General features: G+C 48.2%; 2 protein-coding genes across 7 annotated transcripts in view; one reads left to right on the plus strand and one right to left on the minus strand.

The window, feature by feature from the left end:
- LOC112304968 (olfactory receptor 2M4-like) overlaps nt 1–14744 on the plus strand; it is a 59890-nt gene extending 45146 nt beyond the window's left edge. The window contains 1 exon segment of the mRNA XM_024560644.2: nt 14556–14744. Within this exon segment, the coding sequence (XP_024416412.2) occupies nt 14556–14744 (189 nt within the window).
- SH3BP5L (SH3 binding domain protein 5 like) lies at nt 128–27884 on the minus strand. Of its 6 annotated transcripts, XM_024560821.4 has the most exons (8): nt 27671–27807; nt 27161–27414; nt 26833–27038; nt 21297–21359; nt 21029–21157; nt 18897–19058; nt 17466–17639; nt 128–17001 (listed from the first exon to the last, which is right to left on the minus strand). In XM_024560821.4, the coding sequence occupies exons 3-8, from the start codon at nt 27013–27015 to the stop codon at nt 16552–16554; spliced, it is 1161 nt and encodes a 386-aa protein (XP_024416589.1). In that variant the 5' UTR covers nt 27016–27038; nt 27161–27414; nt 27671–27807; the 3' UTR covers nt 128–16551. The 6 variants fall into 6 exon arrangements, with proteins under 6 accessions (XP_024416589.1, XP_024416586.1, XP_024416587.1 ...); XM_024560818.4 differs by lacking the exon at nt 27671–27807 and adding an exon at nt 27819–27884 and having other exon boundaries at nt 26833–27414; XM_024560819.4 differs by lacking the exon at nt 27671–27807 and adding an exon at nt 27814–27878 and having other exon boundaries at nt 26833–27414.
- Between the last annotated feature and the right edge of the window lie 21 nt (nt 27885–27905).

The following is a 27905-nucleotide window of genomic DNA, read 5'->3' on the forward strand; positions in this document are numbered from 1 at the left end:
CTTGGGTCCAGCTTCTTTGGGACTCTCTGAGCTTCCTGGACTTCCTGGAAGTCTATTTCCTTTGCCAGACTGGGGAAGTTCTCCTTCATTATTTGCTCAAATAAGTTTTCAATTTTTTGTTCTTCCTCTTCTCCTTCTGGCACCCCTATAATTCAGATGTTGGAACGTTTCAAGATGTCCTGGAGGTTCCTAAGCCTCTCATTTTTCCGAATTCTTGTTTCTTCATTCTTTTCTGGTTGGATGTTTCTTTCTTCCTTCTGGTCCACACCGTTGATTTGAGCCCCCGTTTCCTTCTCATCACTATGAGAAGTGGTACATTTTCCTTTGTTTCTCTTAGCATAGGCTTCATTTTTTCATCTGGTTTTCGAACAGATTCAACCAATCCTGTGAGCGTCTTGTGTGAGCGACTGGTTGTCAAAATAACCAGTGTTTTGAACTGTGCATCTGATAGGTTGGCTATCTCTTCCTCGCTTAGTTGTACTTTTTCTGGAGCTTTGAAGTGTTCTGTCATTTGGGCCTTTTTTTTTTTTTTGTCTTGGCAGGTCTGTTACTTAAGGGGCAGAGCCTTAGTTGTTCACCGGGGCTGGATAATGCTGGTCGCTGCGCTGTGATGCTGTAAGTGGGGGAGGGGCCGAGAGGGAGCAATGGCGCCCGCTCCCCTCTCCACCGGATTTCAGTCACTCCCTCTGCTACCCACAATCAAACTGGGCCCCTCTGGTGCTGGTTCCCGAGTGGGTGGGCTTGTGCTTGCCCTAGGCCCCTGTGGGTCTCTCCAACGACCTCTCCTGTGAGGCTGGGAGTCTCTCCTGCTGCCGCCCCAACCCCCACGGGCTTTTTCAATCAGAGGTTTGCCTGGGTTGCGTGGTCTTCTTCACTCCCTGCCGTTTGTCCGGTTTATCTGTGCACGAATGTGGGGCCGCAGGGTGCTACCCCCTGCTCTGCCTGCCCTGTTCTCTGCTACTCTGAGTCCGGCCCTCTCGGTTTATCTGTGGGTGAATGTGGGGCCGCAGGGTCTGCTAGTGCTCGGACTGCCTGCCCCATTGTCCCACACTCCGCCAGTCTCGGTCCCGCCACAGCAATGCGAGTCCTCTCCGCCCCGGCTGCCTGTGTCCACCCCTCCTACCGGTCTGGATGAATGTTTAGTTTTTATTTCCTTGGTGTCGGACTTCCTTGCCGTTTGATTTTCTGTCAGTTCTGGTTGTGCGAGGAGGCGCAGTGTGTCTACCTACACCGCCATCTTGGTTCCGTATCCAAACAGATTATCTTAAAGGCAGCAAGGGAGAAACAGGAAGTAACCTGCATGGGAACTCGGATAACACTAGCAGCTGACTTCTCAATGGAAATGCTCCAAGCCAGAAGGTAATGGCAAGAAATATACCAAGTAATGGAAAGCGAAGGCCAAGACTCACCAGCGAGGCTCTCAATTAAAATGTTAGGCGAAATAAGAGTTTCCCAGCCAAAAGAAAGCTAAACGAATACACCTCCACCAAACCAGCACTGCAAGAGATGCTAAAGGAATGGCTTTAAGAAAAGGAAGAAAAAGAGTGAGAAAGAGAGGAACACAGGTACAAAGGGAGTAAAATCGCAATGAGTAAGTACCTATAAATTATAATCTTAAATGTAAATGGATTAAATGCTCCAATAAAAAGACAAAGGGTACTGACTGGTATAGATCAGTGGATTAGGTGCAGGCTGCGAACCAAAGGCTTGCTGGTTCAATTCTCAGTCAGGGCACATGCCTGGGTTGCTGGCCAGGTCCCCCATGGGGGCCATGTGAGAGTAAACCACACACTGATGTTCTCTCCCTCTCATTGTCTCCCTGCCTGTCTCTCCAAAAATAAATGAATAAAACCTTAAAAAAAAAAAAAGACAAAGGGTAGCTGAATGGATAAGAAAATGTGACCTGCAAATATGCTGCCTACAAGAGACCCACCTCAGAAAAAAAGACCTACATGGATGGAAAGGGATGGGTTGGAAAGAAATATTCCAGGAAAACGGACAGGAAACAAAACACAAAAAACTGTGGTAGCAATACTCATATCAGACAAAATAGACTTCAAAAAAAAAAAGGGCCATAAAAAGAGACCCAGAAGGTCACTTCATAATACTCAAGGGAAGAATCCATCAAGAAGACATAAATATTATAAACATGTATGCACTCAACAAGGAGCACCCAAATACATAAGGAAAATCTTGGAGAACTTCAAGAAAGATATTGATAGCAACACAATTATAGTAGGGAAATTCAACACCCCACTGTCAAAAATGGATAGATCTTCCAAACAAAATATCAACAAAGATATTGCAGCACTGAACGATGCCCTAGATCAAATGAACTTATCTGATACATATTGAGCCTTTCATCCCAAAGAAGCAAAATACACATTCTTTTCAAAGGCACGCAGAACATTTTCAAAGATAGGCCACATAATAGGACACAAAACAAGCCTCGGCAAATTCAAGAAAATTGAAATCATATCAAGCATTTTCTGTCACCACAAGGGACTGAAACTAGAAACCAACCTGAAGGGAAAAACTCAAAAACACTCAAACTCATGGAGATTGAATAGCATGCTATTAGCCAATGAATTGGCCAAGAGAGATGAGGGAAGAAATCAAACGGTTTCTGGAAACAAACGAAAATAAACTCACAACAATCCAAAACTTATGGGACACAGTGAAGGCAGTCCCAGGAGGGAAGTTCATAGCAATACAGGCCTACCTACAAGATATAGAAACACTTGAATTCAACAACCTAACACTACATCTACAAGAACTCAAAGAACAATAAAGACAGAGCAAGTAGAAGGAAGGAAATAACCAGGATCAGAGCAGAATTAAACGACACAGAGACTAATGCACAATTCTAAGGATCAATAAATCCAGGAGCTGTTTCTTCGAAAAGATAAACAAAATCGACAAGCCTTCAAGCAGACTCAAGAAAAAAAGAGAGGACCTAAATAAACACAATCAGAAATGAAAGAGGAGAGATTACAACTGATAATACAGATATACAAAGGATTGTAAGAAATTACTATGAAGAACTATATGCCAAGGAACTTGAAAACCTAGGTGAAATGGACACATTTCTAGAAAAATATAATCTTCCAAAACTCAATGATGAAGCAGAAAGCCTGAACAGACCAATAACAGCAGATGAAATTGAAGCAGTAATAAGAAAACTCCCAACACACAAAAGCCCTGGACCAGAGATTTTCACAGGAGAATTCTACAAAGTATTTAACAAAGAGGTGATGACTATCCTTCACGTACTATTCTGAAAAACCCAAGAAGATGGAACTCCCAAACTTTTTTTATGAAGCCAGCATCATCCTAATCCCCAACCAGACAAAGACACAAGAAAGAAAGAAAACTTCAGGCCAATATCGCTGATGAACATAGATGCTAAAATCCTCAACAAAATATTAGCAAACTGCATCCAGCAATACATTAAAAAGATCATACACCATGACCAAGTGGGATTCCTCCCACGGATGAAAGGATGGTATAATATTCACAAGTCAATAAATGTAATACATCATGTGAACAAATGAATGACAAAAATCACATGATCATATCAACAGATACAGTAAAAGCATTTGATAAGGTACAGTACCCATTTATAATAAAAATACTCAGCAAAATGGGATAGAAGGAGCATTCCTCAACATTAGAAAGGGGATATATGAGAGACCTACAACGAACATCATACTCAATGGGCAAAAACTGAAAACTTTCCCACTAAGATCAGGAACAAGACAAGGTTCACCACTTTCACCACTTCTTTTCAACATAGTATTGGAAATTTTAGCCACAGCAATCAGACAAGAAAAGGAAATAAAAGGCATCCAAATTGGAAAAGAGGAAACAAAACGGTCAATGTTTGCGATGACATGATAGTGTACATAGAAAATCCTATATAGTACACCAAAAAACTACTCGACCTAATAAATGAATTTGGCAGAACAGCTGGATACAAAGTCAATACTAAGAAATCAAAGGCATCCCTGTATACCAACAATGAAACATCAGAAACAGAAATTGGGGAAAAAAATCCCATTTCCTATAGCAACAAGAAAAATAAAGAACCTAGGCATAAACCTAACCAAGGAGGTAAAAGACCTGTACTCAGAAAACTACACAACACTGAAGAAAAAAGTAAGGAAGACACAAACAAATGGAAACATATACTGTGTTCATGGATAGAAAGAATTAACATCATCAAAATGTCCATACTACTCAAAGCAACTTGTAGATTCAATGCAATACCTATTAAAAGTATCAATGGCATATTTCACAGATAGAGAACAAACACTTCAAAAATTTATATGGAACCATAAACAACCCTGAATAACTGCAACAATTTTGAGGAAAAAAAATACAATGAAGTAGGAGGGATCACAATACCTGATATCAAACTGTATTACAAGGACACTGTAATCAAAACAGCCTAGTACTGGCATAAGAACAGACACATCAATCAATGGAACAGAATAGAGAGCCCAGAAATAAACCAAATCTCTATAGTTAATTAATATTCAACAAAGGGGGCAGCAGCATAAATGGAGTAAAAATAGCCTCTTCAACAAATGGTGTTGGGAGAGCTGGACAGGTACATGCAAATAAATGAAACTAGTCTACCAACTTATACCATACAGAAGAATAAACTCAAAATGGATAAAAGACTTAAATATAAGTCATGATATCATTAAAGTCCTAGTGGAAAACATAGGCATCAAATTTCAGATATCCCATGTAGCGGTATGTTTGCCAATATATCTCCTAGGGCAAGAAAAATAAAGGAAAAAATAAACAAATGGGACTACATCAAATTACAAAGCTTCTTCAGGGCTAAAGAAAGCATCATCAGAATGAAAAGGGAACTGGTGGTATAAGAGAACATATTTGCCAATGATACATTGGACAACAGTGTAACCTTCAAAATATATAAAGAACTCATATGACTCAACACCAGAAAGACAAACAATCCAATTAAAAAATGGGCAAAGGACCTGAACAGACACTTCTCCAAGGAGGACATACAGAGGGCCCAGAGACATAAAAAAAAGTGCTCAGCATCACTAGCCATCAGCAAGATGAACAGTAAAATGACAGCAAGCTCACAACCACACATAAAACAAGAACAAAAGCAAACTAAGCAAACAACTAGAACAGGAACAGAATCACAGGAATGGAGATCACATGGAAGGTTATCAGCTGGGGAATGGGAGGGGGAGAGAGGGGGAAAATGTACAGGGAATAAGTAGCATAAATGGTAGGTAGAAAATAGACAGGGGGAGGTTAAGAATAGTGTAGGAAATGTAGAAGCCAAAGAACTTATATGTACCACCTATGGACATGAACTAAAACGGGGGAATGTGGGTGGCAGGGGGTGTGCAGGGTGGAGGGGAATAAAGGGGGGGAAATGGGACAACTGTAATAGCATAATCAATAAAATATATTTTAAACAAGAAAAAAAAACACGATGAGATATCACCTCACATTTGCCAGAATGGCTATCATTAATAAATCAACAAACAACAAGTGCTTGAGAGGACTGGAGAAAAAGAGAATCCTCATGCACTGTTGGTGGTAATGTAGACTGATGCAGTGCTTGGGAGAACAGTATGGAATTTCCTCAAAAAACTAAAAATGGAACTTCCTTTTGACCCAATGATTGCATTGCTGGGAATACCCTAAGAATCCAGAAATATATAGATATAGGTGGACAAAATCTTATTGTAAATAAGATATATACAAATATAGATATCTTATTATAAATAACAATGTCAACAAAGCCAAAATCAATTTATTCCCCAGGCCTGGGTCTTTTTAACAGCAAGCCAGGCAGTGTGGTATGCAGCCAGGTGGAAGCTCCTGGAAAGCAGAGGGTATTGGTGCACGCACTACAGTGGGGTTCTGGAGAGGACTTACAGCCTTACTCCTCCAAGTATGGTCCAGTGCCCAGTGGTGCAGATTCTCAGGGACTCAGGCCCCACCCAAGACCAGCTAAATCAAAATCTGAATGTTAACCATGTCCTCACCTAATTTGTGGTGCAGACCCAGAGAAGAAACATTCATTTGATGTGAATCCTCAACTTGACTTCTTGCCCTACACCCAATTTGTTTTTGGTCTGAGTCAACCACTGTGAGGGAAGCCCTGGTTTTCTACCAAGGTACTGAGACCTGCCCTGTCCAATCAGAATTGCACAAATTGTACCCTCATTTACATAAAATGGTCCTAATTGGGAATGTGGGTGGGTACTTTCACTATAAAAGGCAGCCTCCCAATGCACTGAACACAATTTATGTTGCTATCTGAATGTCTCCTGGGATACATCTTCTGCTCAAATAAATGTTCATTATTCTTGATTACAGTCTAAAATTAATTTTGGTTTACAGTGGCAACCACAGCTTCAAAAACACAGACTGAAATGAAGCCACCTAACACTCCAAATGCAACATATGGGGCTTGTTTGGAGCCTGAAGACCACCCACTGTTAAGGGACATTTATGAGGCAATCGGAGAAATGTTCCTTTAGTTTAATAGATGACTCTAAGAAATTAATGTTAATTTAGTCTTGTGTGGCACAGGGACTCAATTTATGTTCCAAAGACCTTATTTTTCAGACTTGCATTCCAAAAATAGAAACAGCAAATCCTAGCTCCTGCCACTTACCTTACAATGTTCATGGCCATATTTTTCCTATCTATGGTCTAAAATACCCCAGATACCGTTCTCCAGGGTAAATGGTAAGGCTGTACTTATTACTTCTTTTAAGTTAGTAGTCCAGGTGACCTGCCTGGGCCAATAAAAAGTGAATGAGAGGAGAGAGACTTCCTGTCAAGATGGAGGTGTAAGTAAACATCAGAATGAAAAGGGAACTGATGGTATAAGAGAACATATTTGCCAATGATACATTGGACAACAGTGTAATCTTCAAAATATATAAAGAACTCATATGACTCAACACCAGAAAGAGCCTCCTTGCACAACCACAGAAAGAATTACAACTAGACCTCTGAACAAGTAACACTCAGGACCATCAGAAAGTTGAGCTGTATGGAAGTCCAACCACCAAGGATTTAAAGAAGCCACATTTAACTAGATGGGTAGGAGAGGGTTGGAGAGGAAAGAAGACACAGTGTGGCACAGAGAGGAGGCAGTGCCAAAATAGGCGGTCCCACATTCACGTGGTAGATAAAAATTGGGAGGGATACCTTGGGAAAGAGCAATCCCAGCCCAAGGCCAGACTGTATAGCCCAGGGTTCCAGCACCAGAAAGATAAATCCCCGTAACTTTTGGCTTTAAAAACCAGTGAGGGTGGGGGTGGGGTGGCAGGAAAACTGCCGGATTTTCAGGAGACTCCACTTAAAGGGCCTGCAAGGTCTTAAAAATGTACACAGACCCTTCTGGGATTTAGCACCAGGGCAACAGCTGGAAGGGCACCAGTCACACAGGGCAAGTGCTGAGCAAACCTTCAGAAGCCAGGCAGTGGCACTGTCCCTTCTTTGAGCCCTCCTCCACACAAAACCACAAAGTGGTGAAGTAGGTTGCCCTGTCCTGGCGATTACTGACTCCGCCCCACACAATTTCCAGGTGCCTTTTCTACAATAGACCATGCTACTAACACAGGGAGTCAACACAGCTCTGCCTAATACACGCTTAAAACACAGAAACAAACACAGGGAGGCTGCCATATTGAGGAAGCAAAGAAATGAAAGAGCAGAACAACACCCCAGAAAAAGAACTAAACAAATGGAGATAACCAACCTGTTAGATGCAGAGTTTAAAAACTGATGATCAGGATGTTCAAAGAACTCACTGAGTATGGCAACAACATAAAGACAAGAAGGATACACTAACTGAAATAAAGAAAAATCTACAGGGAACCAATGTTAAGGGAGGAAGCCAGGATTCAAATCAACTATTTAGAACATAAGGAAGAAATAAACATTCAACCAGGACAGAAAGGAGAAACAAGAATTAAACAAACAAACAAACAAACAAAAACCAAGGATAGTATAAGTAGACTCTGGGACATCTCCAAACATGCCAACATCTGAATCATAGGGATACCAGAAGAGAAAGAGCAAGAAATTGTAAACCTATTTGAAAAAATAATGAAAGAATACTTCCCTCATTTGGTGAAGGAAATAGACATACAAGTCCAGGAAGCACAGAGAATCCCAAAAAAGTTGGCCCAAAGAGGACCACGCCATCACACACCATAATTAAAATACCAAAGGTTAAAGATAAAGAGACAATCCTAAAAGCAGAAAGAGAAAATCAGAGAGTTACCTGCAAAGGAGTTCCCATAAGACTATCAGTTGATTTCTCAAAAGAAACCTTGCAGCAAGAAGGGACTGGCAAGATATATTCAAAGTGATAAGAAGCAAGGAACTACAACCGAGACTACTCTATCCGGCAAAGCTATCATTTAGAATGGAAGGGCAGATAAAGTGCTTCCCAGATAAGGTAAAGCTAAAGGAGTTCATCACCACCAAGTCATTATTACATGAAATGTTAAAGGGACTTATTTAAGAAAAAGACCAAAACTATGAACACTAAAATGGCAACAAATTCAAAAGTATCAACAACTGAATCTGAAAAAACAAACTAAGCAAACAACTAGAACAGAAACAGTATCACAGATATGGATATCACTTGAAGGGTTATCAGCTGGGAGGGGGAAGGGGGAGAATTGGGGAAAAGACGTAGAGATTAAGAAGCATAAATGGTATGTACAAAATAATGTACAAAATAGACAGGGGGAGGTTAAGAATAGTATAGGAAATGGAGAAGCCAAACAACCTTACATGTATGACCCATGGACATGAACTAAGGGGGAGACTGCTGGAGGGAAGGGGAGTACTTGGCAAAGTGGGGCAAAGAGGGAAAATTGGGACAACTATAATAGCATAATCAACAAATATATTTGATTGATTTTAGATCTAAAATATATTGATTCAATAGATTTTAGATAAATTGAAGATAAATGATCAGTCTTAGGCATCCGATGCAGCGATGTGTTTTCCATATTCCCAATTATGCCTGTTCACAAACTCCAGCAACCACCAGGATCATCTGGAGGGCCCACGAACAGACTAGGTGCCACCCCCAGCTGCACCAGAAGTTCCTGGCCCAGTACCTCTGGGGTGGGTGGGACCTGAGAGAATGTGCTTTTCAAGTAAGTTGCAGTGATATTTACATCTAGGCCAGAGTATCAGAATGATGAAGGGTAGGTGAGAGGCAGACATTCCTGTGTTCTCATTTCACTGTGAGATGTTTATGTTCGTAATTGAAAGATCATGTTTCACAAAGAAACAAAATTCTCAGAACCCACAAGTCCTCAAGAAAACAGCACTGTTTTGATTTAATTGGCCTATTCAGCTTCAGCTGGGTTCCAGGCAGACAAATCCTCATGGAATTAATGGTGCAGAGCTGCCCAGAAGGCCTTGGGCACAGCTCCCTGGGTCCTCTGCTACCTCAGGCCATAGGATGACTACTTCCAGGAAGAAGTTCAACTGTTCCTTGTGTCTCCCATGGGCCCTGCCTATGTCTTTAGTTCACTCATAACATCTGGTTTCTGATTATGAGATATCAAACACTGTTGGGAGCTAGTGGACGGTGAAACGTTTGAAAAAAAGTTTATCAGTGATTTTCCTGACATCTGAGCCATAAACTTCAGGCCTACAGATGGTTGCAGACTGAAGGGAGATCCAGGAAGAGCCCACACTTAGGCACCTTGAGACAAGTTAAGATAAGAAGGGCTATAAATCTGACCTGGGATCAGTGAGTCAGGATAGTTACAAGCTAGGAAAATTCCTTGGCAAGTTGAACAGGGAAACTGAGACAGATGGCTGAACACAATGGCCGAGCAATATACATTCATGTACAAAGGTTCACATCCCTGGAGATAACATCTAGGCCTCAGTTGTATTTCAGCTCCAGGAGCAGAAAAGCAGCAAAACCGGGTGGGTGATGACAGAACCAGCTGCAATGACTAATGGCCCCTGCCCTGTCACTGATGCATAAGTGGAGGCCGGGATCCTTCCCGACAGGGCATACTGCAGAACTGATGAATATCCTGCCGAGACCCTCCCCTGAGACCTCCCCTAAGATTCCTGCCTGCAAGAGATAAATGCCTAAAAACAAAGGGCTCAGCACACACGCACTCTTCTGAGAAGCAGTTCCCTTTCCCTTCTTCTTTCCCACAGGCATGCCTCTCCTAAATTCTAAGAAACCCTGAGACTTGCAATCTGGGGAGCAATGGGCAGAGCAGCTTGCCCCAGGCCAATTCCCTGAATCTGCCCCCAAGACCCCTTTTTCTCTGACTTCCCAGTGGGCTAAGGAAGCAAAGTCTACTGTTGCTTCCTCTATGCTAAGCCCTTCCTTGTTTTATTGTCCCCAACTTTAATAAACGTATCCCAATAGTCACCTGAACTCATATTGTGAAGTCTTTCTTACACAAAGTCAAGAACCCACACACTACTGCTGGCCCTAGGCAGCCCCACTCTGGGGCAGACCCCTGTATGGTAACAGGAGCACCATTCTACTGCTGCCTTAGTCACCTGGGTGTGCTTCTGCTTGACTCTGAGGCTCCGCCCAGCAGCTGAGTGCACCAGCTTCACCTCTCTTCTCCATTTCTTTTACTTTCTTCAGTTCTTAGTTTCTCTAGTTGCATAGTGTTTCCTCTCATCCCCCTCCATTTATGCTTCCAGATGGATTTGCCTTTCACATTCTCTCTGGATGTGTCTTTAAATGTATGTGTATATGTGTGTATATATATATTTATTTAAACTAATTAATTTCAGACAGAAAATAAACAGCATATCCAAGGTGGCAGGCAAGCTAAATACCTGGTTGCAATTATTTTTTTAAACCTTGAATTTGTTTTTGTTGGTGGCATAGAGACATAGCTTCCCTGCAAGGGAGTCCACCCTAAAGCATTGTGCCCTTTCTTGTCATTGACAAGTCCCTTCCAACTGAGTTGCCACAGTTCCTTCTGCTAAATATAACTGTTTGAGGGAGAAGGAAGGTTTTGTGATCAGAAGCTTCGGAAATCCTGTCCAAAGTGGAAGTGAGGTTTGGGTGACAGGCAGCTGAAAGAAAGCCAAATAGGAGAGCAGGGGCAGCTGGGTCCCTGGCCTCTCTCCAAGGAGAGTGGGAGGCTGAAACCACAGCAACAACACTGAAGTCAGAAGAAAAGGGAGAGGTGACATAAAGCGAGGGCCTCTTGACCTCCCCTGAACAGTGGCAGCCCCTGAGAGCCTGCACAGCTCCAGGAGCCCCCTGCCAGGAAACCCTCTGTGCCAGAAGCTTCCATTATCCCTCCACTCTTCCCCCAGTCCCTTGACCCCTGTAAGGATTCCTGCCTCACCTCTGGACAAGGCCCCTATGTGGCTGACATGCTCTTCTGCTGTATGTGGAGAGGACATGAAGAAGAGAGGAAAGGGGACAGGATGCCAAGGAGGACACGTGGGATAAAGAAGAAGCTGAGGAAGGAGAATTTTGTTATTTTCTTGCCGAACTCCACCACCCTGATCTCCATTTAATCCTAGATCCAAATGTTCCTCTGTCCTAAATGGGGAAGAAACTCATGTTGACTCCCCCTCGCCAGTTATGTTATGGACAAATCAACTGATTTATCCCAGGCATGGTGACCACCACCTGCCTTCCAAGGGAAGAAGAGGCCACTCCCCAGCACTGCAGGACCTTTTATGCAATGGTCGGTCATCAGCTCACATCCAAAGCAGGTGTCCACTGCCTCCAGCTGGGTCCCAACCAACCCTGGACTTGGAGTTCTCATGCTCTGTTCCCAAGACCACTCTACAAACACATCCACCATTTTATTGCCACCAAACTCCTCACAGGCAAACATTCCACCAGCCGTGTCGTTTTAGTGCTTTAGAGAACCTGAGAGGCCATCTGCCCAGTGTAGCCCCCTTCTTGCAGACTGGAACACCAAGGCCAGGGGCTGAGTGGAGCACTCATAGGTACACAGCTCCTAGTAGTGGAGACAGACCAATGACAGCCCTCTTTGGAGAGTGTGGTCAGTGCTTTTCCACTCCTGAGTTACATCTGCCCCTCTCACACTAAGGTGTCCCAGTTTAGACCAAACGTGACATATGGCCACACTATTATGTCTCTTATAGCATGTTAAGTGTTGAAAAAATATGGAGTCAGGGATGACACCGCAGTGGCATTGGGCCAATCCTGTAGTAAGGCAAAGGGCCTTAAGCAACTTGGGGAGGGTGGAGGGATTAATGCAGACCTGGCTGGAGAGCTGGGGAACCAGAAAAAAGGCCTTCCGTCAAGTCTGCATGAGCCCTGGCTGGTGTGGCTCAGTGGATTGAGCACCAGCCTGCAAACCAAAGGACTGGTGGTTCAGTTCGCAGTCAGGTCACATGCCTGGGTTGAGGGCCAGGTCCCCAGTAGGGGGTGTGTGAGGCAACCACACATTGATGTTTCTCTCCCTCTTTCTCCCTCCCTTCCCCTTCTCCTAATGGGCAGATGATTGAGGGTCTATGCCATGTGCCAGACCCTGAAAACACCAAGTTGGGTGAGCCTGGAGGCGCTCAGGACATCAGAAGAGACCTAGAGTCAGGAAGACTTGGGGGCAAGGGACATCCTGCCAGCACCTGTCCAGCCTGCACCCAGTGGCTGGTTCAAAGCTTCAAAGTAGTGAGCACCCTGCTCAAAGTCCTCCATTCTTTCTGAGCCTCCCAAAGCCCTCCTTCACTAGCACTCTCTAGTCAATCTGTATTGCCCTGCATGTACCTGCTACCTGCATGCATCTGTGTTCCTCACCTGGACACCCCACACACTTTCTGGTGTCCTTAACAAGCCCTACCAGTGTTTTGTATTAAGGATCCAGGTTAAGTATCTCAATAAAATGCACTCATCCATTTGCCAGCCAGTGAATTGATCCCTGGTTCTGACAGTTCTGGGAGGGAGCAGTGTGGAGTCCTGCGGTTCAGGAATAGGGCCGGGTGGAGAATGATTGCCCAGGAGGCCAATGTGGAGCAAGGCTAAGAAAGGAGCAAGCACAGGACCCTAAAAAGGATGAGAAAGGTGGTCCGAGGAAGAGGCCGGGGGCAAGAGCCACCGAACATCTGGTCCCAAATGGCACTGTCCCACACAACTGGCCCAGCTTACTTTTACCCTGTGTGCAATAAGGACAGGCAGGATTGCAGGAGGCCCGAGTGGGGCCAGCCGGGCTCAACTGGTGCCCCGCCCAGCGTTCATCTGCCAGGTGCCCAGTGCTTGAGGAAGGAACCTCGCAGGGCAGACCCAACACATGCTGCCGCCCCCTGCAGACAGCACAGGGTGTGACATGCCAGGAGCCCACCCTTTCCAGTCACACCTTGAAGGAGACTAAGCTGGAGGTGAGGCTTTAGTATTTCCTTGCCCAGCACATGGTGGGACCAGGCCCCTCGAACAGGTTTACTGTTGACATGGAGTGGCTAGCACTCACTGACCTGTATCAGGCTGATACACCTGGACCTTGTCATTGTACAAGCAATGACACTTAAGCAGAGACATTGGAGAACCCCCACCTAATTGTGTGTGACCTGGTGTACATCAGACTGGAAGCATGTGGGAGGGCGCAAAAGCATGGTCACTGAGCATCTGTTAGGTACCAGGTGTATGCTGCTGGGCGGTGGGGAGACTGAGGCACAGCTGCTCACTTGAGGACATGGTTCAAAAGCACTGTTACCACTTCCTGTGACATGGGACATGGTACAGGAATGGGGGACACAAGGCTCCACATCCCCCACAACCTGACCGCTTCGCTCTCTAACAAAATTCCTTGACCATTCCAGGATTTCCAGCAAAACTTCCTAAGAAGTGACTTCACCCACTGCCTCTGCTGTGTCACCTCTGGGTCCTGTGAGATCCTCGACTCAAGGGCTCTAGTTTGGACTCTTAAGGACCCAACTGCCCCCATCTCCTTCTACAAAGCTGAGGCAGACTAGGCACTCCCACTATGCCTGTTTGTCATTTGGCAAAGGCAGTTGTGGTGCCACCCACCCCACAGTGGGGGTGAAACGGGTCGATGCCCTGGGCTAGTGATGGCTACTGCTGTCAAGATCCAACTGAGGGTGCTTGCACTGTGGCCATTTTATTCCACTTAGAGGAAGCATCATCAGCTTTAACTTTCCTGGTCTCTCTCCACTGGTCTCATGTGGCAGGTGATTTTGCAACAGGCAGCCACAGCCAGCCCTTCTTTCCTGGGTCGCTTCACACCAGGAGCCTTACAGGTCTGCACTGCCAGGGACTAGGGAGAGAAGAATGAATGACCTGGGCATCACCTCAGAAAGCTCACCTGTCCAAGGACACAGGCCATGCACTCATAGCTGCTTTTCTAGGGATAAATGGAACACTGTGGCACCTATCTGCCTTACCACACTTCCCTTACTTCTTAGTAAAGGCAGCCTCACATCTAGAGAGTACCTGTCAGAGGGTGCAAGTGTACGTTCTGTACACAGTGGCTGCTAATGTCCCATCTGAGGTCACGAGTCACTGCTCTGCCCTCCTGTCCCTCTAGCTCCTGGCCTTTGCCAGCCCCTACAGGGTCTTCCGGCCTCATTTCCCACCAGATTTCCAGTGGGTCTCCCGCTCTCCCAGCAGCACCTTCTCTATTCCTTTGGCTAACCCCAACCCTCAGCTGCCTGTATATGCAGGCGCAGCCCTGATGGGGCTCAGCCAGAAGCCTTTGTGTACCTCATGCTCCTGAATCCTGAAGTTCTCAGCCCTTCTCCACCTGATGCCACTGGATATTTCACAGGCTCAGGTCCAAAGGCACTCAAACCCTTCTTGCCCCACAACAGAGCAAGTCCTCACTTGGGAGTCACCTTTCATGTGTTAGAATGTGATTTCAGATAGCACAGAAATAACTAAGTATGACCTAACAGTTCAGGAGGCAAAAAATCATTCACTATCTGAAATTCAAAGCTAGCCAGACAACTCTGCTAAATCCTGTAACCCTTCCTTCACGCTCACTCACATCTAGGAGTGGCACTCATGTTGACAATAAGCAGCCAGCAATTCCACCCGACTCTACCCTACACACCTGTCTCCATCCAGCAGGCAGGGTGGGGAGCCTCCCACTGGGGGTTCACCCCAGCCATGAGCCAGAAGCCTTCCCTCCCACCTTGGCCTGGCTAGATCAGATCCAACTCTTTACCTCCCCGGGGCCTTCCCTGACCACTCCACCAAAAGAGACACCCATCACCCTGCTATTCCCCTCTCCCTATGCTCCTTTCTGGGGTAGTAGAGGTAAACGTTACTGTTACATAAACTATTTTATTTAAATAAAATCAGGGATGACCACCCCCCCCCTCACACACACACAGACATATACACACACATACACAGCCATGACCACCTCAAACCCAGAGGTTCTCATCGTGACCATCCTGCCTGGACCCTAGAACAGGGAGACAGCGTCTATATGCAGGCCAACTGCTCCACTGACAGCAGCACACCAGCCCAGCCCGGCCCAGCCCAGCCCTCCTAGGCTCGGACAGGAACCACCACTTCCTCCAAGGCCCCCAGACTCAGTGTGGTTTCCCCACCCCATCCCCACACACAGGCTGGCAGCACTACCAGACACCTGGAGCTGTTCCCTGCGGAGGGTGAGTCCTCTCTCAACATCAAGGGCAGCCACTCTTGGGCATTCCCCAGGGACCTTCAAGTACGTATGGTTTGGTTGGGGGAAGAGCACCAAATTCCTAACTCCATCCTGCAGGAGGCCAAGATCCAGCTCAGCAACCTTTAAAGTAAACCTTACTCCACACCAGGACCTCATTATCTCTCTACTCCCAACATGGACCCTAGCACAGACCCAGTAGCACCTTGGCAAAGTTGAGGACGCAGCCCTGCTGGGAAAGCAAAGCACATGGGAGCCCATAGTCCCATGTTGACAATGGGATTGGGTTTCACCCTTTCTGACAGCAGCACCCTTCAAGTCTTACTCTGGGACATCCAGAGCAAAGTGGATTAGGTCATGAGAATGGAGCGCTGAAGGGACAGGGGTTGTGTCTTCCAAAGGCACACAGCCCCACAACGCATCTTACAGATTACACACAGGCTGACTGAGACCTGAGACAGCCCTGGTAGAGCTGCCAGGAGGGCTCTGCCACATCCCTAGGGCCCCTCAGGAGACGGGGAGGTAGGAGGAACACCTGCCCATCCACTCAAACTGGGGGGCCTAAGATGCTGGATTCAGGTCCCACCTTCTGTGATGGGCTTCCCTGTGCCTCCCAGATTACCTCTCAAATTACCTGAGGGGAAAAGCCAGGCGGGAGAAAAGAAGTCAGAAAGAGGCCAGCAAAGGGCATGGACAGACTGTGAGGGCCAGAAATAAGCCTTCTGAAGAGTAAGGCAACACCTGGGGGGAGGGCACAAATGACAAGAGGACTCAGTCACAGCCAACCCAGTCTCTCCAGGGGAAGCAAGGCCCCCAGAAAAGGAGTTGGGAGCCCACTCAGCCCTGCACAGGCCAGCAGTGGTAAGGGACACACAATCACTCCAAGCATGGGCTACAGACTGATGCTGCGCTGGTGGCGGCCCCCGTGGCCCCCACGGCCCCCGCTCTGGGGACCCAGCTCCTGGCCGTCTAGACTGGCATGGTCCGAGAGGCCCCGCAGGTGTTCCACAGAGTCACACTTCTGCAGGTCCGAGGCCACTGTGCGCAGGCTCAGCAGGCTCAGCGTGTCCGAATCCTGAGCAGGAGCAGGTCCCAGGCTGCAGCCCTCTTCCGGGGCTCCACCCCCAGCTCCCTCAATGATCCCGTTGTCTCCATCCTCCTCTGGCCTAGCCTCAGCGCCCACAGGGGAGGATCGCCGAGGGCCTGGGGGGTGTGGAGGCAGGCCCCTGCGTCGTGCATGAATTTGCTCACTGATCTGCTCCAGGTTACGCAGGGCCACAGAGTAGCGGGTCTTGGCCTGAGCAACCTGATGCTCCAGCTCTGTCACCTTAGCCTTGTGCTCCTAAGGAAGAAGGGAAGGAGGAGCTGAGTGACATAACCCAGTAGGCAATGCTCCACAGATGAGAGTTGCCAGTTCCCTCAGCCCCAATGGGCAGCCCCGCTCTGTCTGCTCCTCCTCCTTCCCCCACAAGCTAGGCCCTACTCAGGACTTAAGCCCAAAGGCATCTTCCTCCCAGGTCTTCATCCCTACCCACCACACTTCTCTTCCCACAGTCCTCTTTCTCTATCTAGCCAGCTCCTCTTCCTCATCCTTCCTCGTTTGCCAATTCTCACTTTTTCTCTTACCACCCTACAACTCCATTCTTAGTCAACATCTGCCCCCAACCCCAACCCTTACTCCCCAATGTCATTCTGAGTCCCATCTAGCTGGCCTGGCAATGGTGCAAAGGCAGACCACACACCGTCCTGCTGCCCTCACTTTCTATGTCTGCCTCCTCCCACCTGTGCCCCCCTCCCCACAGCTACCTCCAGGATCTGGCTGAACTGGGCCTTGAGCTCAAAGTAGGGGCGGCTCTTGCCAATGGCCCGCCGGAGGGTCTTCTGCAGGGCTTGCACCCGAGCCTCTGCCTGCTGGCACAGCTGTGTCACCCGCTGGTGCTCCCGCTCGCCACGAAGCCGCTCCTCCTCCGCCTCGTTCACCTGGCCCAGGTAGGGCGGATGATAAACGTCACTGAGCTGGGGGACATGCTCCTGCCCCTGTCATTGGCCCCCAAGCTGCCACTCCAAATGTTACCCTGGGGGAAACCCCTGCTGTCTGCAGAGCCTGGAAAGGGCATGGATCCCGAAACCCACAGAATAATGGGTCTTTGCACCTGCTATTGTTACCTGCATTACTGCCGCTCAGTTTTCCTGCTGCTAGGAGGGTGCTGGGCCCTATGGACAACTTGTAAGCTTGTTGGGAATGTCTCTCTGGGCACATCTGCCACAGTGCTTGTCCTCAGGGAGCCCTCAGTACCAGAGGAGCCCCAGTGAGGGGATCCACAATTCTACACTGGGTTTTCTGGATTTTCATGACCCAACAAGGAACTTGAGGCATGGCCACCCCTCAGGAGCTCACACTTGCTTTCTAGACTAAATGTGCCCCTCTCAAAGCTCACATGTTGAAATCCTAACTACCATGTTGACGCTGTTGCAGGCAGCCCTCTGAGAGGTGATTAGCTCATTAGTACATTAATAAAAGGTCTCTGGAGAGCTCCCTCACCCCTTCTGCCACATGAGGATACAATGAAAAGATGGCCAGCTGTCTAGAAACCAGGAAGGGGACCCTCACCATGCATCAAATCTGCCTGTCTCCCGATACTGGACTCCGCAGCCTCCAGAGCTATGAGAAATAAACATCTGCTATTTAAAAAAATGTTTAAGACATTTACTGTATGTTATTTTGTTTTCTTAGCCTGAATAGACTGAGACACTTGCTCTTTACACAATGAAGGTGGCAGACTGAAGCTGATGCCAAGAGTCCTCCTGCTCCCCAGTCCCCTCAAGTAACTTGGAAATGATACACAAATTACACTTCAAATATCAAAGTACAGTGGCGGAGCTTCAAAGCAAGAAAGGGTGAATATTCTGAAAACAGAAGGGATCACAGCAAAATATAATAAAATGTGCATGCTGACTGCAGAGCATCCAGCAGGGCTGGACTGTTTGGGTTAGTCCCAAACCTGGAGGGAAATGTTTAGAAGGAGCCAGGGAGTCTGAGTCCAGAGATGTACATGAAAAGCACTGGAAGCCAAGCAGGACAGGGCAAGAAACAGGTTTGCCAGAATCAGAGTTAAAGCTGAGTAAAGGCTGGAGTGGAAAATAGAGAGAAAGGAGTGGAGCGGGTAATGAGATGAAGAGACAGCAAAAGAAGCAAGGAAAACAGGGGAGGGGATCTGCTGCAATAGCTTGGCTCACCTTGCAGGTGGCATGGTTGAGCATCTCCTGCCACGTAGGATCCAGTCGGTTCTTGTCAGCCATGACTCCCTGCTCAGCCACAAACACCATCTCCCGGGCCGCATTGTGCATGCTCACAGCCCGCTCATACCGCAAGGCTGCCTTCTGTGTCTCCTGCTGGGCCTGGGGGGAGAGGGTCGTCAGAATAGGGCGTCTCAGAGGGTCTCTCCGTGGACCATGGAGACCTATCCTAGGTGAGGACAAAAGGAAGAAGTCCCACCTCAATGTTGGCTTCACTTTTCACACTATGATGAGGATAAATGTCAACCAAGGAAGCAACATTCTACAAAGAATATGTTGTAAGGGCTTGGCCTGAGAGAAAATGGGAAAGCATGATGCTGCCAGTGAAGCATGAGCATGTGAGACCCAGCAGTCTCAGAGGTTGCTGGCCTTCTGCCGGATGGAGAACAAAAGATGTCCACCCTGTGTTAATTGCAATGGGATTAGTAATATGGATTGAGTTTCACAGAAAGAAAGTATGCCTAAGACCATCGACTCCTGTCCAGCAGGGAAGGTGAGGGAAATAATCAGACAGGTGCTCAGAGACAATCATCCCAGCTTTGCTTACCAAACAAAACACTGGAAACAAATCTAAGTTCAGTGCCAAGGAACTGGTTAAATAAATATAGTGTATCTCATGAAAGGAAATATTCAGCAGCCCTTAAAAAGGAAGGCATGAATGAATGAATATTTACTGACATGGAACTATGTCATAAGTGAAAGAGAAAACAAAAACAGCATACAACCCTTGCTGGTGTGGCTCAGTGGATTGAGCACCAGTCTGTAAACCAAAGGGTCGCTGGTCAATTCCCAGTCAGGGCACATGCCTGGGTTGCAGGCCAGGTCCCAAGTAGGGGGAGCATGAGAGGCAACCACACACTGATGCTTCTCTCCCTCTTTCTCTCTCTCTTCTCCTCTTGTCTAAAAATTAAAAAATTTTAAATAAAATATATTTTTTAAAAAACCAGCATACAACCCTGGCCGGCTGGCTCAGCTGGTTGAAGGACTATTTCATAAACCGAAAGGTTGAACAGTGGTTTGATTCGATTCCCGGTCAGGGTACATGCCTAGGTTGCAGGTTTGGTCCTTAGGATGTATGTGACAGGCAACCGAAAGATGTTTCTCTCCCCCCTTCTCTCCCTCCCTTCTCCTCTCTCTCTAAAATAAATAAGCATGTCTGTAGGTAAAGATTAAAATAATAATAATTAATAAGAATAACAAAAAAATTAAAAATATAGCATATATTGTGTAATACCACTTTGACATGATTTATACAAAAATTTTAATGGGTTATCTGTATTGTATTAATCATGTTTTATATTTTCTGTATTTTATAATGCTTTGACATGGTGGGGGCCTTGCTGTCCCTCCCAGAGCTAACTAATTCCTGAGATAAACTCCCCTGTGAGCACACCTTTCACATTCAAACCAGCCAACCCAACACCCACCACTTCCTGTATCTGATTCTCACACACCAGCCAGCATCGCCTGTCCTAAATCACCCAGGGCCATGCACAAGACAGCTAGATCCCACTCCCGTACGTAACTCAGAGCCCAACCCCATGATCAAAACCATCCCACCCTAAGTTTGGCCAGAGCGGCTTACCCTGCCTCACCCATTTCTTCCCACGAAAATCACAAAAAAGGGCCTGGGCCAAGCTTTCTCCTTGTGCCTTCAACCTCCTGACCAACCCAGGTGCTTCTTCATGTGGCCAAGCGTGAGGTCGCAGGACCCCTGTTCTTGGGAACTGCCATTGTTCTCTGTCATCTCATCACACATGACCAAAACAAATCCCAGGTACAAAAATCATGAAACATGTACACAGTAGAATTTGGGGTAATTTTTGTTTTCTTCTCTTTCTCTTGTTTTACTGTTAGTCTTCTAATGTTGAATCCATATTATTTGTGTAAAGAAAAGGGAGAAAGAAGGGTAAGGAAGTGGAAGGTAAGAAAAAAGAAACATGAACCAAAGGGAAGAGAAGTAAGAGAAAAGCAAAGAGAAAAGGTGATCTGTTTCCCACTCCGTACAGAGGAAGAATCCTTGCCCAGGCTGAGCACATAGCCCTTCCAAAGCGAGGGTCAGGGGTCTATACCTCCTTAGCCAGTCGCCGAGCCTCATAATAGGGTCGAGCCTTCTCGATGCAGCTCCCCAAGTGGGAGCCCTGAGTGTTGAGCTTCCTTGCTGACTCCTGAAGGATCCTCCGATAGGTGGTCCTGGCCTCCTGGCAAAGGGACAAATGGGTAGGCAGAGGACACATTGTGTGCAGATCCCAATCCCTCATTTCCCATATCTCCCCTTTCCCTGCCACTGTGCTGAAAAGGGAGGGAGACCCATGAAGAAACCTGAGGCAGAACACTCACGTCCAGCTGCAGCTCCACCTGGTTGATCTCCTCACTGGCCTGGTTCAGGTGCTCCAGCTCTTCCTGCCACAGACAGGGGCAGAGTTAGAGACGACAGTGGGCCACAGGAGTGGGGGCGGGGAGTGCATGCACAGAGGGAGAGTCCACCCAAGTAAGGAAGGGCAGAAATGCAGAAGGGCACTACTCCTCTGTGTCAGACACTAACACACAGTTTCCAGTCATCTCACAAGTTACCTGTGCCACGGAGTAAAACCTCCACTTTAAAGGAGAGGAAATCAAGGTTTGGAGACTGGAACACTCATGCACACATCAACATGGCAGCAGCCTGTTAGCTCTCCCTCAGATCATACCACCTCCTCCTCGACCTCCAGCCAAGAGTCTCCTCAGCGCTTACACTCTCTTCCCTGAGCCACTTGCTCAACACGCATTTACTGTACAGTTAACACAGCTCAGCACATTAGATCTGAGAATTCAGGGCTCAGAGAGGTGACGGCTCATGACCCAGCAAGTGAGCAAGAAACCGTCATGGTATCAGAAGCCATGGGAGGGGTGGGCCTATTAGGTGGTAGGGGCAGCCGAGCCACCTACCTGGGCAGCACAAGGCCAAGGCAGGACACCCAGAGCACTTGTCCCCAGACTGGACCCTGATGAATGTACAGAAAATACCAATGACAGGCAGGTGCCGGGAGGCAGGTGCTCAGGTGAGAAGCCAGCAAGGCTGGGTCACAGGGGAGGGGCGCCTCTCAGAGCCTGGTATGACCTGGCCTAACGGAGCATGTGAGAAATGAGTGGACAGCCCAGGGAAACAATGGTGGCGGCTGTCTGAAGTACTCCAGCTGGGGGAAGAAAGGACAGGTCCAGGGAAATGCAGGACACAGAACCATAAGGGCCTGATGGACAACTGAGGTCAGATTAGGGAAGAATGCATGGTTCAAGAGGCCTTGAGGCCTGCTCGGGAGTAGGGTGACAATAACTCCAGGTTCCCATCCAGCAGATCCTGTGAGAGAAAGGAAGACCCTCAGGGAGAAGTCACCAGACACTATGGACCCAGGACAAACTGGAACAGAGAGCTGGCAGAAGTGTTGGTGTCAAGTTTCCACCCTGACCTTTCTCAGCCAGTTTCCTGGAGCCCAACAAGCCAAGGACAGTCCTGAGGAGGAGCGGTGCCCCAGGAGACATCTGGTGCTCAGCTAAGGGAGTCCCTGTAGGAGCCCCACAGCAGCCAGCCAGACTTGCCTGGGTCTGCCTGTTGTCCATGCCCAGCCATGGCCTACACTTGGCCAGGAGTCACATTGCCACTGCCAGCTCCCATATGCCTCACTAGTCTTTTTATTTCTATACCCCTCCCCAAACCCTGAGATTTGAGTCTACAAGTACGAATCTAGGAAATCAAGTCACATGTCCCAATTATAGTAAAGGAAGAACACAAAGGAAGACACACAACGAACAGAACCAAAAACAAAGATATGAAAGCACTCTGACCTGCCTCCAAGAGGGTTTCACACTGGACTGAACAGAGCTGCCCAACAAAAATACAATGGGAACCTCATGTGCACTTTTTAGTTTTCTAGTAGCCATGTTAAAAAAAAAAAAAGCAAAACCAAACAGATGAAACTGTAACACTCTTCATTTAACCACATATTGCCCAAGAAATTGTAATTTCAATGTTATCAATATAAATTATTAAGGTATTTTACATTCTTTTTTAGACTATGCCTTTGAAATATCCACGCGCATTTTGACCCTCAGGGCACATCTCAGCCTCACCAGTGGCACTTGGCTTCCATACTGGGCAGTTCCGGTCTAGAAAGTGGTGCACATGGGCCACCTGGTAAGTCACACAAGCCAGTGTCCATAAGAAAACATGGCAGTCCAGACCCACAGGCAGCCAACACTCAGGGACCCTAGGGAGGCCAGAGGGAGCACCTAGCCACCACACAGCTCCCAGTTTCACTGCTTTCCCCATAAAGACAGCACCTGGCACGGACGGAGGCACATCAGTGGGCCCTCAGAGGAGGCAATTCCTGTTAGGGTGAGAGGCCTCCTCTCCCCGTGGGCCTAGCTCACAGCAGTTTCAGACTCCAGGACAAGAGGTGCCACCCTCCCAGCAGCCCCACCAGCATCCTCCCTTTCTCAGCTCATTCCCTTTATAGAAAAGAAACAATGAGGTGAGCATCCAGCCATCAGTGACAGAGCTGGGGCCGGATCCAGGACTTACCCTTTGATCAGGCTTTCCTGCTACTGTGACTACCCTCCTAGCACTAAGGATGTCCTTGGATGGACACCTCAGAGAAAACAGGAACATCATCACCTCAGAAAGCCATGACCGATAGCAAAGGACAAGCCTCAGGAGAGCAACAAACATTGATTCTGGGGGAGAGGATGAGAAGGGTGCAGGCCACTCTGCATTGTTCCCATAGGCAGACCAAGATCCAGACTACCTCTCACTCGGTTCCCTGGCCCAATGTGCTCCCAGCCCCTGACAAGATCATCAGAGTGGATGGCTCTATGAAAGCCACCCCCACTGGAGATGGAGAAAGGATGTGTAGGGCTTCAGCTAGTGGTGAAGGGTGGAAATTTGCACTGGTACAGCAGCTCCAGAAATTAAAAGTCCTATGTTGAATGAGGTCTGCCCCTCAGTCAGTCACAAAAATCTTTCTAAAGGGCTACAGGGTGGTGGAGGCAGCCAGGCTGGGCCGTTTGGGCAGCTGGTAACTTGTTCTATATGGCTTGTCCTGCTGGGGACTCCTGATAGCTGCTGACACAGAACTCCAGGAAAATGAGGTCTGAGTTAGCGAATATTGTCCATCAGTAAGCCTGTAGCCAGCAGGGAGGGTGACCTTCCTGGGGACATGGCGCATTTCCAGGATGCCAGGCCACTCAGGCTGCCAACATACCTGTGCTGCCATTAAAACACTAAGCCATGGTCAGAGACTGGGGCCAGGGTGACACTCAGCCCGTATCTTGAAAATAAGGGAAATAAAGCTGTCTGTGAGCCAAATCAACATTTCAGATGAAGAGGCAGAGGCTGCAAAGTCACCCTTAATAGTCTGGGAAGCAGGATCTGAGTGAATATACTCACTCACCACAGGAACGAGTGCACCCATCACAAAGAGGCTGAGAAACTTGCCGAGGAGGAGATTCAGGCCCACCTAGCACCACCCTCCTCCCTTGGGACCCTCCTTGTCTCACAGAGCACAGGACCAGCTTGGAGGCCTCAGAGAACTAGGATGAGGTTAAGACATGGGGAGGATTGGGCCAGTGGACTCCAGCTGGCTTCCCTTGACTTACCAGCGGGCTGCCTGCCTTCCAAGAAACCCCAGACCCCATATCAGAAAGAGCCTCACCTGAAGTTCCAGAAAACATCTGAACAGGATCTCTGTCTTCAGACACTCCTGGCCCAGTAACCTCGCCCAGGCTGCATGTTAGAACCACTTTGTGCCCACCCAGGCCAAGGGGTTGCACATGTCCGGGCACAGCTCAGACAGGTGCTCTTAGAGCTTCCTGGTGGGTTTTGATGGATCTGTGGGTGAAGACCCACTGAATACACTAAGAATCCACTTACAGCACTAAAATACTTTATCAGGAGAACACGGTCTGTGCACTGTCAGCAGAAAAGGGACCTGCAAAGACACACGCTCCACTGTCGTCTGCGTCCAGAAGAGCCCAACTCCAGAAGGGCTGAATGCCAGCTGCCTACTCCATGAAGGGTGCCCTCACAGCAGCCTGCCTCTCCCACATGGCATCAGGGGCTGAATTCTTACCAAGGCCAGAACACTGACTGGGCTGAGGGTACCAATGAGAGAGGCCTGTGCAAGGACACCCTTCCTTCCTACATACCCCACAACACACCTCCCACTTTGGCAAGTCACGGTGGGCTCACTGAAGACTTGAGGATACCAGTATGCCCGGTGTACTCCAAACCTCACAGAGCTCATCCAATGGAACTGCCCATGACAGAATGTCCTAATTCTACACTGCCAACAACATCTAGGGAACAGCATCTTTAATTTTTATTTCATTTTAATTGACTTTATTTAAGTAACCACTTGCAGCTAGTGGCTATGTGATTGAAGAGTGAAGCATTGGAGTGACTTTGTGTGGACACTGGGAATTACAGGAGCAGGAGGAACTGCAGGAAGAAGCTGCTGGATTCTCCTTGGGGACAGTGCCAGGAATGCTGCAGGGAGCATGCCGCACATCACATGGCCCTCCTCCCCATTAAGTACAGGGCTCTCTTTCCCAAAGCAGTACCTACCACCAAGAGACAAACTAAAGAATTTATGAAACAAAAGATTCATAGGACTGTCAGAACAGGGTGGGAAAGAGTCATGCAAATCAGTGAGAACACCCCTTACTTCACAGATAAAGAAACTGAGGCTTGCAGAGGTTATGTTACTTGCATGAAAATCACAAGTTTGCTTAAATCTCAGTCTAAGGCATTTTTCACTACAACTTGTTTCCTCAGTGGAGGACAAATCTGTAGAATGAGCAGGAAAAATTGAGCTGATTTCAATGTAACACCTGTGGGACACAGCAGGAATGTCACCAACTCATCGCTGCTCCTCTGTGAGCAGGGACACAGTTACCACACATATCACAGGAACCCCACCAAGACGGCAGGAAGGATTCTAGGACCAGCTCTGATTTCTTCTGAACACACAAAAGTAATCTAGTAAAGGTTTGTGGACAGAGAAGCCTAGGAATGCAAGCCTCCAAATGTGTTGCTCACCCACAGGCGTGAGTCACCTGCACATCAGAAATTTTGAAGATGCTATGAAGCAAAAGGCAGAGTCAACCCCAAACACAGAAACATGCTGGCCTTCACCTGCCCAAGCAGCTTCCCAGGCTAGTCCTTCCCTGCCACTGCCCGGAATCACTGCAATCCAGCCTCGGTTGGCCAAGCATCTCCTCCACCTGGTGCCCACCCTCCGCCATCCTGGCCCATTACTCCACGTTTCCTTCCCCAAAATCTGACCAACCAACCAAGCATCCTGTAAGTGCTCCAAGGCACTGGACAGCAGCAGCATCCTTATAGCTTGGCCCCTGTGTCACTGAGGACTGACCACAACTGATACACATCAGATCTCATCATAGGCCTAAACCTCATGCCACCTTCACAACACATGAAAGGTCTCACCCTTTACAGATGTGAACATCCCTGGGAGGCACTGATAAGGTAAGATCCTCTCCCAACCTCAAAGTCACCTCCTCTCACGTCCCAGTCAACCACATCTGAGCCGACAGGCCCTCTGCTTATTTGGAAACAACAACAGTTCTCTGCACTGACCTGAAGCATGCCTCCTGTGTCTGCCACCAATTTGTCCCTTCCCTTCTCCAGTGAGGCTTCAGCAACCACACCAGGCACTTGGGCCGGCATTTCTTGGCACTCCCATCACAGACTAATCTTTTAGTACTTGTCACACTGCATTGCCATGATTTGTTGACAAGCCTGTTTTCCTTTTCTGCCCTAGTGCACGCATCTGCCAGCTCTCCAGGAAAGGTGGCACCCCTCTTCCTCCCCCATCAGTCTCACCTGTATTCGAGGATCCAACTCTTCCTCCTCCCCGGGGGACAATTTGGACTCACTGCTGTTGCTTCCATCTCCTTGGGGCTCCTCCACGACTGGGCTCCGAGGGATTTCATCCTCCACAACCTCTGGCCGCAACTCCCCTTGAGGGGTCTCCCGGCCCCCTGGAACCGGCCTGAGCTCAGCCATGCTGACAGGGAGAGGGCACAGCCCTATGCACAAGAGAGGATTGACATGCTGGGGCCAGGGCCCCAGCTTGGGGCTTCCTGGGCTCTGGGTGGCAAGAAAGGTTTCTCTTTTCGAAGAGTAAAGGGGGCACAGGAAGAGCACGCACTGAGTTAGAGGCGGAGATTCCAGTCGTCAGCGGGGTGCCTAGAGCTATAGCCTAGCCTGTGCAAAAGTTCTTTCCTCCCAGCCACGGGGAGCTGCTGCTCCACGGCAAGGGGCACAGGAGGCCTGTATCCTGGGCCGAGGCCTGTGAAGAGGCGCACCATTCGGGAGGACAGAAGCAGGCGCCTCGGGGTAGAGGTGGCAGCTGGAGACAGAGCGCTGGGCCCAAGAAGAGGCCGCCGATACGTGTCTGGGGAACTGCAAGGGAAACAAGGCCGAGGCTGTGCTCAACCTCAGAACGTTGGGCACTAAGGACCCACTCTCGTCCTCCCACACACCCGTAGTACGATTGGCGCCCACCTTAACTTCTCAGTCCTCGAGGACCTGAGGTCCTACTGCGCGTTCCAGCCGCTCCCGCCCGCCCCCCAGCGGTCCCCGGGCTCACTCTCCCGCACACCCGTCGGTAGTCCGCGGCACCCACGATTCACCTCGCATCCCCCCAGCCCCGCCCCACCTCCACGTCTCTCGCCAACTTGCGAACTCTCCAAGCTTCTCGTCTCCAACCCTACACTCTTTCTCGAGCCCAAAGATGCTGCCTCCAGATCTCCGGTACAGCCAGGTGCAAAGATCCCCGCACACAGCCTAGCCTCAGTTTACCTTACCGTGCGCAGAGTTCCAAACAACCTTGCCCCGCCCTCCGCAACAACCCTGTCCAACCAAATAGGACGGAACCAAGAGGAAGCGGAAAT

This window comes from Desmodus rotundus, chromosome 9, assembly GCF_022682495.2.
Source record: "Desmodus rotundus isolate HL8 chromosome 9, HLdesRot8A.1, whole genome shotgun sequence".
Taxonomy (NCBI): domain Eukaryota; kingdom Metazoa; phylum Chordata; class Mammalia; order Chiroptera; family Phyllostomidae; genus Desmodus; species Desmodus rotundus.

Excerpts from the sequence above, each read along its gene's own strand:
- SH3BP5L (XM_024560818.4), bottom strand. The coding sequence starts at position 27,015 with ATGGCTGAGCTCAGGCCGGTTCCAGGGGGCCGGGAGACCCCTCAAGGG. Across the intron at positions 21,158-21,296 it reads AGGTGGAGCTGCAGCTGGAC|GAGGCCAGGACCACCTATCG; the intron begins GTGAGTGTTCTG and ends TCCCTTTGCCAG. Across the intron at positions 17,640-18,896 it reads TCAACCATGCCACCTGCAAG|GTGAACGAGGCGGAGGAGGA; the intron begins GTGAGCCAAGCT and ends TACCTGGGCCAG.